This window comes from Hypoxylon trugodes, assembly GCF_022578975.1.
Source record: "Hypoxylon trugodes strain CBS 135444 unplaced genomic scaffold F4822scaffold_3, whole genome shotgun sequence".
NCBI lineage: Eukaryota > Fungi > Ascomycota > Sordariomycetes > Xylariales > Hypoxylaceae > Hypoxylon > Hypoxylon trugodes.
This window is the reverse complement of record NW_026250018.1, coordinates 514,704-524,315: the sequence shown is the minus strand read 5'-3', so window position 1 is coordinate 524,315 and position 9,612 is coordinate 514,704. Positions and strand designations below refer to the sequence as shown.

Genomic DNA, 9,612 nt, shown 5'->3' with positions numbered 1-9,612 from the left:
TGCATTCTAAATACGCAAATACTGCACAAGTTTGCTTAGTGGCAGTGCGAACATTCAGTCCCGTCTTTTTTTTTTGGCCTTAGGTTGGTGTGTTCACCTAAGGGGAAGAACAAGGACCACGATCATTTACTTTACCACCTAATCTTTAATTTTTTATTCTTTTTGATTACGACCAATTTGTTCCATCTGGAACTGATCCATCAAACTTCTTCCCTCTTTTAAAACCTTTTATTTTCTTCAACTTCTCTCGACTAACATTTCGTCTTCATCATCAGCGACCCGATCCTTATGATTTCCCTCAAACCAAAACCGAATCCAACCAATATTATAATAATGGTAATGGTAACGGTTACGGGTCGCCTTCACCAGTAAATGCAAAATACCCACGAAGTCCGCATTCGCATTCTCACTCTCATTCCCATCCCAAGAACGACGCCCGCCCGACCAGCCCGTCTAACAAAGCCCTTAATTTGGGATCTCCCCCCTCGCGTCATAATCATAATCGCGCGGCGTTGGATTCTGTCTCTTCGACCAACCGACAAACCTCTACACCAGCACCATCTTTACCTTCATTATTAAATCCGGAGCCGACTTCATCAAATGTGCGTTTGTCCAACAAGTACCCATTCACAGCGTATCACATAATACCCAACCCCAAACCCAATCTATTTGTCTCATCAAATATCATTGGATCGTAGCATATTGATAATTGCTTTTACTAACCTTTTATCTCTTCTTCTAGACCCAGACCCCTAGTCGTACAGCCGAGTTGATGTCCTTTTCCAACATCCTGTCTAGCGCCGAACCCCTTCCGAAGCCCAAAGCCCCAATCATGGCGGAACCAAAGGAGAAGCCGGCTCGTAAGAGTAAGGGACGCGAGTCAACCCTCAAGGACTCAGAAGGCAGCTCCAAGAAAGATGCGCGTCGATCATCCGCGAATCACGCTAAAGATACTCCTTCGCGAGCCCCTAAGAGATTACCGAACGGACAAGTAAAGCCGAAGGCTCTCTCGGCCGAAAAAGAGAAGAAGATACAAACCCTAATCGACCAGCTTGATGCCGAGATGGACGATATTGACGTATCCGACCTTGAGGATGAGGAAGAATATTTCTACGGCCTTGTAAAGAGGCGACGACTTGATATTGAGCACGCAGAACGTCGATCTCGGTTTGAACGGCGAAGCGACCTCACGGCCTCTTTATCAGGCAAGCTGCGTGAACATGCCACCTACGGCAAGCGTCGTTTCGATACAGTACATTATGATGATGCCTTACAAGAGGTCCGAGAGCGTGAGATATTTGCCGAGAAGGAACGCAAGAAAGATATGCAACGAAAACGACGCCGGGAGAAATCCATGCAGGTTACAATCGAACAGAAGGAGGCGGCCTTGGCCAAAGCACTTGCCGCTGAAGACGAGGGTGAACGCATAAAGTGGTTGCGTGATGCCGAACGTGCCAACAAGAAGGCTCAACAGACCAAGCTGATCTTGCAGAAAGGTATTAAAGGTCCAGCACGCAACTTGGCTCCACTCGAGTTGAATCTTGAGGGCGGCACCATGTCAACGTTCCAAGCTACAGATTTGGAAAATGGTACCAAGTCTAAGAGTAAAGGTCGCAGTGGTAACCGACCTAAGAAGTCCAAGGAACAGAAGCAAGCGGAGAAGGACTCGGCAATTGCTGCCCAGGCTGCTATAGATGCTGGTGAGGAGTTGCCCACGAAGGAAGAGTCGAATAAGATCCGAATCAAGGTGAACAAGTCTTCATCCAAAGAACCTAAAGATAAGGAGAAGGAACCTAAGGAGACTAGTACCAAGGATCCAAAGGAGAAAGAGAAGTCGGTTGACGAACCCGCCCCCAATCCCCGCGAGACCAAATATCAATCTAAAGGTTACAACCAGATCTACGACCAGATCTGGCGTGACATGGCCCGCAAGGATGTTCCGAAAACATACAAAATGGCAGGCGACTCTTATACTACCAAGGCCTCGAATCTTAAGAAGACGGCTATACTGGCTTCCAAAGAAGCTAAACGTTGGCAACTCCGGACTAACAAGGGTACAAAAGATCTCCAAGCTCGTGCTAAACGCTGTATGCGCGATATGATGAGTTTCTGGAAACGTAACGAGCGTGAGGAACGAGATTTACGAAAAGCGGCGGAACGCCAGGAGCTTGAAAATGCTCGCAAGGAGGAAGCTGACCGTGAAGCCGCCCGCCAGAAGAGGAAGCTCAATTTCTTGATCTCCCAGACGGAGTTGTACTCCCACTTCATCGGCAAGAAGATCAAAACGGACGAAGTAGAACGAAGCACCGACAATCCGGATATTGCGCCGGACGCTAATGCCGTCTCCAAGTCGAATGATGTTGATGTGACTGAACCATCTGGACCGCTCAGTACAAAGGTTACGGATTTCAATTCGCTGACCTTCGAAGCCGAAGACGAGGAGACTTTGAGGCAAGCTGCCATGGCGAATGCGCAAAATGCTATTGCAGAAGCCCAGGCCAAGGCACGAAGTTTCAATAAAGCCGACAATGATATGGATGAAGATGGAGAAATGAACTTCCAGAACCCAACTGGTCTTGGCGATGTGACAGTCGAGCAACCCAAGTTACTGAACTGCCAGCTAAAGGAATACCAGTTGAAGGGTCTAAACTGGCTTGCCAATTTATACGAACAAGGTATCAACGGTATTCTAGCCGACGAAATGGGTCTCGGCAAGACGGTCCAGTCCATTTCCGTTATGGCGTACCTTGCCGAAGTTCACGACATTTGGGGGCCATACCTTGTCGTTGCGCCGGCTTCTACTCTACACAATTGGCAACAAGAAATCGCCAAGTTCGTCCCGGAATTCAAGGTCCTACCATATTGGGGTACTGCTGGTGACCGAAAGGTTTTGCGTAAGTTTTGGGATCGCAAGCACAATACTTACAGAAAGGATGCTCCTTTCCACGTGCTTGTGACATCATATCAGCTTGTCGTCTCAGACGTCGCTTATTTCCAGAAGATGCGCTGGCAGTACATGATTCTCGATGAGGCACAAGCTATCAAGAGTTCTCAGAGTTCACGATGGAAGTGTCTACTTGGCTTCCACTGTCGTAACCGACTACTTCTCACTGGTACTCCTATACAAAACAATATGCAAGAACTTTGGGCCCTTCTGCACTTTATTATGCCCTCCTTGTTCGATTCACATGACGAGTTCAGCGAATGGTTCTCCAAGGACATCGAATCACACGCCCAAAGCAACACTACTCTCAACGAGGACCAGCTTAGGCGACTACATTTGATCCTTAAGCCGTTTATGTTGCGTCGTGTCAAGAAACATGTACAGAAGGAGTTGGGTGACAAGATTGAACAAGACGTGTTCTGTGAACTCACCTACCGACAACGTGCTTACTACAGGAATTTGCGAAATCAGATTAGCATTATGGATCTAATCGAGAAGGCAACTCTTGGAGATGATCAGGATTCGGGAACACTGATGAACCTCGTTATGCAGTTCCGAAAGGTCTGCAACCATCCTGATCTGTTTGAGCGTGCAGACACATCAAGCCCGTTTTTCGCGGGTTACTTTGCCGAAACTGCTTCCTTTGTCCGTGAAGGGAATAACGTACCTGTCGGCTATTCAACTCGAAGTCTCATCGAGTATCAATTGCCGCGTCTTGTCTGGATTGAAGGTGGCCGATTGTACAAGGCCGGCAAGGACAACGAGAAGGCAGGATTCAAGAACAGATACCTGAATCATCTGATGAACATTTGGACGCCGGAAAATGTTCGCGAAAACACTTCTGGTAAAAAGACGTTCTCCTTCTTACGATTTGCGGATGCTAGCCCCGAAGAGGTTTACAAGGTTAGTCACCAGGACATCTTCTCGCGAGCCGCCGACTTGATTCGAAAGAAGGACCGACTTGCACGAATGAACGTGATATACGACGAGTCAGAGCAGGAGAACTATACACCTGCACATGCATTATTTCAGATCGCGGCTCGCTCGGATCGCAAGCCACTAGCTGAAGTTACGAGGGAAGGTATACTTGATAACCTCATGAATATTTCTCGAGGAACTTGGAGAGATTCTGGTCTCGGTCGATTGGAACAGGCTGCCCTACCTGGCGCCTCCGCTCCCCCCATTGAAGTCTTATGTGAAGGAACTCGAGTCTCTGTCAGTGAACGCGAAGACAGTCTGTTTAACAAACCTATGCGTAAGATTCTATATGGACCTACTGCGGTTGAGGAGAAAGCATTGGTATCACAGCATATTCCGATCGAGCGCTACCCGTCGCCTGCGATGCTGCCCCAACCCGATGGAGAAAAGAGACGTTTCACGAATATTACCGTCCCTAGCATGCGCCGTTTTGTTACGGACAGCGGAAAGCTTGCTAAGCTTGATCAACTACTCTTCAAGCTCAAGGAGGAAGGCCATCGTGTGCTATTGTATTTCCAGATGACGAGGATGATCGACCTTATGGAAGAATATCTTACCTACAGGAACTACAAATACTGTCGACTCGATGGTTCTACGAAACTGGAGGACCGTCGTGACACTGTTCATGACTTCCAAACTCGCCCCGATATTTTTGTCTTCCTACTCTCAACACGCGCTGGTGGTCTAGGTATCAATCTTACATCTGCCGATACGGTCATTTTCTACGACAGTGATTGGAATCCTACCATTGATTCTCAAGCTATGGATCGTGCGCATCGTCTTGGTCAGACGAAGCAAGTTACAGTGTATCGTCTTATCACGCGTGGCACCATTGAAGAACGTATCAGAAAACGTGCGATGCAGAAGGAGGAAGTACAACGTGTGGTCATCCAAGGAGGTGGCGCTAGAGGTGTTGACTTTAGCGGCCGTCGCCCGCCTGAGAACCGCAACCGTGATATTGCTATGTGGCTCGCCGATGATGAACAAGCCGAGCTCATTGAACAACGCGAGAAAGAATTACTTGAAAGCGGTGAGCTCGACAAGGCAAGCAAGAAGCGTGGCAATAAGAGGAAGCGAGAGGCAGTCAGTCTGGATGAAATGTATCATGAAGGTAAGTCAAGTTCATATAATGTGCGCTATTTCAAGGTAGATATACTAATTATTATTACAGGCGAGGGCCATTTTGATGATGGTAATAAACCTTCGGGTACCGCCACACCAGTCGAGCCAGGAGACGCAAAAGCTGCAAAGAAAAGAAAGGGAAGCAGCAAGAAAGCAAAGACAACGAAACAGCGACTCGCCATCGCTGACGGAGAGATGGACATTTAACCAATTGCCTGGTTAAGGTTGCTACCCGAGTAAAGTACGGAAATACGGAAATTTCGGACCTTGTACAAAATAAGAAGGGATCACGGCGTTACATAGGCATCGATTATATGCAAAGGCAGGTAAGGCTGTCTAGGTGGCGCGAATACACATATTCATAGAGCTAGCACTAGTAGCTAATCATTACATTGCGTTTCTTTTTCTTTTTTCACAAGGAGCAGAGGGAGGAGAAGTAGGATGGATGGTCTTCAAAAATGTCGCCATACTAATACATGGCTAGACTCGTGCAAAACGGATTCACTTTCTTTCTCGCAGACAACAAAATTTCATTTTCTAAAAATGTGTTATACGTGGACCGACCGATCAACGAAACGAAAGAACAGTCGTATCGTGTTGTAGGATTATGGTAAAGGGACGACGACTATGGATCGTGCTATTACGTACGAGATCTGGTCGATCGATTGATTTAGCAATGCGTGCATGCATGCCTGTTATGGCGTTGAATTTGAGTCGATATGAATTGATCGGGATGTGTTGGGTTGAGGGTGGTGATAGTGATGGCTGAGTGAGGGGGGTTAGGCTGTGTACCTTAGGTACCCTATATATACGTGCTGCCTACTGGTATCGAGTAGGTACAAGGGAATACGATGCTATCAAGTTCAGAACAATGTGCTGATGAACTAGTGAAAAAATTGTGATTGTTGTGTGAATTCAACTGCCTTTAATTACATCTTGCGATCATTTGGCCCGTAGATATGACGACCTGAGAATCGCAATCATACTACTTAGGTACACATACAGACAACAATGAACACCAGTAAGTCACATTAAATAGCTTTTACAATATGCATAAATTTCCGAACTCATTTTTAAATTCGCCTAGTCTATTCCAGAGGGCAAAGCCCGACGCGACACCTGCGCCAGCCTTTCCGCCAAGAGCAAAGCCCTCCTTTCTCGCAAGCAAAGCTTTTTTTGATGTAAAAATCCGAGGCCGGCGGCCCAATAATGCCTCGCTGTCCAATCCATGAACCCCCGAGCCGCGACCACATGCACATATACTTCCTATGTATGCCTCGCCTAATCCCGTACTGCTATATGAAGTGTGAATACCACCTCTCGCGAGCGAATGCAATTACGGGCCTAATCAAATCGGATATGGGGTAGAACGATGAAGAGTTAATGCCTCTTAGACAGCACCAGCAGCCAACATCTTCTTTCGGAGGTAGTTCTTGTATTCTCCTATCGAGCCATCCCAAGGCTTGATCGTTCGGTTCTCGCACACTAGAATTTGCTTGGCAATCCTGTCGAGTAATCTATCATATTATTAGTATTCGAAAGTGCTCAAATTAGATGAAGGAAATTTTACCTGAAATCGTGGGAAACCACGATGACACCACCACTGAAGTTCTCAATGGCGTCTGCTAGGGCGTCGATGGTTGGGATATCCAAACCGTTGGTGGGTTCGTCAAGAAGCAACATGTTGGGCGAGTCAATGGCAAGTAAAGCAAAAACGATTCGGCTCTTCTGGCCTTCGGATAGAGTACCCATCAAGGCGGTTTGTACGGAACCCGATACACCATATCGTCCAAGGCACTGGCGCCAGTATTGGTAGTCCTGAGACTTCTCGCGGTACTTGTCGCGGACAAAGTCCAAAGCACTCTTGGTCAGGTCGAGTTGCTCAGCACTGTGCTGAGAATACATGCCGAGCTTAAGATGTGTGTGACGACGGACGGATCCAGAGGTGGGGGAGAGCTTTCCCGTCATCAGGCGTAAGAGAGTACTCTTACCGACACCGTTGGGGCCGACAAGGGCTGTTCGGGAGTCCATATCGAAACCGAGGTCGATGTTGCGGTAAAGGTCATCCTTCGCCTCGCCAGAGTACGAAAATGTGACGTTATCAAAGGACAAGACAGGAGGAGGAAGCTTATCGACATCAGTGAATCTGAATTTGAATTCTCTATCTTCCTTGATTTCTTCGATAAGACCATCCGCAATCATCTTGTCGAGGATCTTCTGTCGGGACTTGGCCTGTCGCACCAAGTTGGCGTAAGTACCTGCGCTGGCGATGAACTCCTTGATGTGCTTGATTTCTTCCTGTTGCTTCTTGTACGCGGTCATCTGGTTGATTTCCTGCTCCTTTCGGGTCTTTACGTAAGAGTCGAAGTTACCACCATAGTAGATGAGTTGTTGCTTTCGCATATCAATCATGTTGGTACAGACTCCGTTAATAAAATCTTGCGAGTGAGAGACCAGGATGAGAGTTCGCTCCCACTTCTTTAGGTACTCTTCGAGCCACACGCAAGCCTCAAGATCCAAATGGGCGGTGGGGTCGTCGAGAAGTAGTAGAGTCGGCTTGACGAAGAGGGCCTTGGCGAGGGCGACACGCATACGCCAACCACCAGACATGTCCTTTGTCTTCTTATGGATGGTTTGCTTGTTGAAACCAAGACCGGTCAAGATAAGGGAAGCTCGGGTAGCGAACGTGGAAGGATCCATCTTGTCCATGTGCTGTTGCATTCTGTTAGCATATGTCGGTGAGATGGCGCTGAGGGTGGTGTACATACCTCGTAGATATCCATTAGTACAGGGCTGTCGGGACCCTCGTCTTCGAGTAGCTGTTCAGCTAGTCTGTCTAGACGGTCCATCTCCTTTTCGGCCTCCTTGAGAACCCATTCCAGAGCACCCAAGTCGGAGGGCGGAGCACCTTCATTGAGAAGGTAGATATCGACGTGTTCGGGGATAGGGTATTCTCTCTCAGAGATAGCCTTAAGAAGGGTACTCTTTCCGCAACCGTTCTCACCTAACAAACCATATCGACGACCGAAAGACAGCTCTAGGTCGGTTTCATTGAGAAGAACACGACCGTGGAAGGTTAAGCTAGCACTGATAATCTTGACGTCCCTGCTGGTGACTACGGATGCCAGGACACCAGTGGTGATGCGGTCGGACAAACCATGTTTATCTTTTTGATCCGACAATGCCTTGACCTTTTCCATCTTGCTATCGTCGGTCGCAGGGATGTCGTTGGGATCGGGAGGGTCGTCGCCGGCGACGGAACCAGAAGCGCTTGCATTCTTGGATGCGGCCTTAGATCCAGCCTTGGATCTAGAGACGAGAGTCTTCTTCTCACCTTTGCCTTCTTTGGCATCGGCAGCCTTCTTGGCGAGTCTCTTTTCTTTAGATGCGGAAACCATCTTGATGATTTATTTCTAAATTCCCTTTCCTTATTTTTGTCTATAACCGACCGAGGGAAAAGAGATGGTTGTGATGATGGATGATGATTATGACGATGGGTTAAAAAAATGACGGAAATGTACCCCGCTTAGGCTGCTTCGTATTATAATATTTCTCGAAAAAGCGACCGTAAGCCCGTCGAAAAAACAATCACAAGCAAATGTGACCGTGTAACCGAAAGGATAATGAGTGGACAATGATTCTATTCGAAAAAGAAGAAAGAATCAATTGTACCACAAGTCGCGCGTAGGAGGAAAACCATAAAAAAAAAGATTTATCCTCCGTGGACTGGTTTAGGTTGGTGAGATTTTGAAAATGATAAGTGGGAGGAATCTTTGGCGGGGGGTGATAAAAAAAAGTTCCCGGGCTGTGTGTTGTACCTACCTGTACCGTACAAGCTCTTTACGCAGTGGCTCGTTGGTGGGTGAAATAGGTTAGTGGGGCTGAATAGTGGGGTCCATCGAAAATTTCACCCTTTCTTTCACAAGTAAAATTCTTAACAATAGTAAGAATAATGGGTCAGTTGATGCCTGAGGCAAGAAAAAGAGCCTTAAGAAAAATGGCAAGTGGGGGCGGGTCCATTGTCACCGCTTTCGGTTTACCAAATCTGCTGACGTCAGAGCTGTTATCACCATTCAATTCACTACCTACCTAAACTCACCAATAGTACGAACTCAATATCTAAGTTTAATGAACTTATAATGTTAAATATTTGGCTTTTGCGCTAATGTCGTGCTATAGATCTTTTTTTCTTGTGCTGTAACCCCTGAATCAAAACAATATTCCAATCGTGTCGAGGCCAAGGAATGCACAAACAGCTACACAGTTACGCGTTCAAGGGAGGATGAGAACCATGAGCTCGAATCATATCCTAATCACTACTCACTATATGTCAAATTTCTTATATATAACGTTTACGCGATATCTCGTCGTCTCGATCTCTCGTACTAGCAGCGGGAATTCGAACCATACACCATAGGTAACGGGCAGATTTTCAAAAATGGCGGCGATATACTAGTTATTGAATCCATGGTAAGTTATAGATATGGCTTATTGGGACGAAACCGGTATCATAACTAATGATACCTACAGCTATATTCTCATGATAGGTTCAACCCAAGTTTCGTCGT

At 47.0% G+C, this 9,612-nt stretch overlaps 2 protein-coding genes across 2 annotated transcripts; one reads left to right on the top strand and one right to left on the bottom strand.

Moving 5' to 3' along the window:
* Positions 1-772: 772 nt before the first annotated feature.
* On the top strand, positions 773-5,251 carry F4822DRAFT_436437 (uncharacterized protein; the record flags this gene model as incomplete). Its single annotated transcript, XM_051462304.1, has 2 exons — positions 773-5,033; positions 5,094-5,251. 2 exons carry the CDS (start codon positions 773-775, stop codon positions 5,249-5,251), a joined length of 4,419 nt encoding a protein of 1,472 aa, XP_051316403.1.
* Positions 5,252-5,940: 689 nt separating this feature from the next.
* On the bottom strand, positions 5,941-8,815 carry F4822DRAFT_393830 (P-loop containing nucleoside triphosphate hydrolase protein). The gene is made up of 3 exons (XM_051457319.1): positions 7,813-8,815; positions 6,615-7,756; positions 5,941-6,561 (listed from the first exon to the last, which is right to left on the bottom strand). Exons 1-3 carry the CDS (start codon positions 8,440-8,442, stop codon positions 6,435-6,437), a joined length of 1,899 nt encoding a protein of 632 aa, XP_051316402.1. The 5' UTR covers positions 8,443-8,815; the 3' UTR covers positions 5,941-6,434.
* Positions 8,816-9,612: the final 797 nt, after the last annotated feature.

Coding starts and splice junctions, on each gene's coding strand:
- F4822DRAFT_393830 (XM_051457319.1), bottom strand. CDS start 8,442: ATGGTTTCCGCATCTAAAGAAAAGAGACTCGCCAAGAAGGCTGCCGAT. Junction 7,757..7,812: donor TACTAATGGATATCTACGAG/GTATGTACACCA, acceptor AGAATGCAACAG/CACATGGACAAGATGGATCC. Junction 6,562..6,614: donor GTGGTTTCCCACGATTTCAG/GTAAAATTTCCT, acceptor ATAATATGATAG/ATTACTCGACAGGATTGCCA.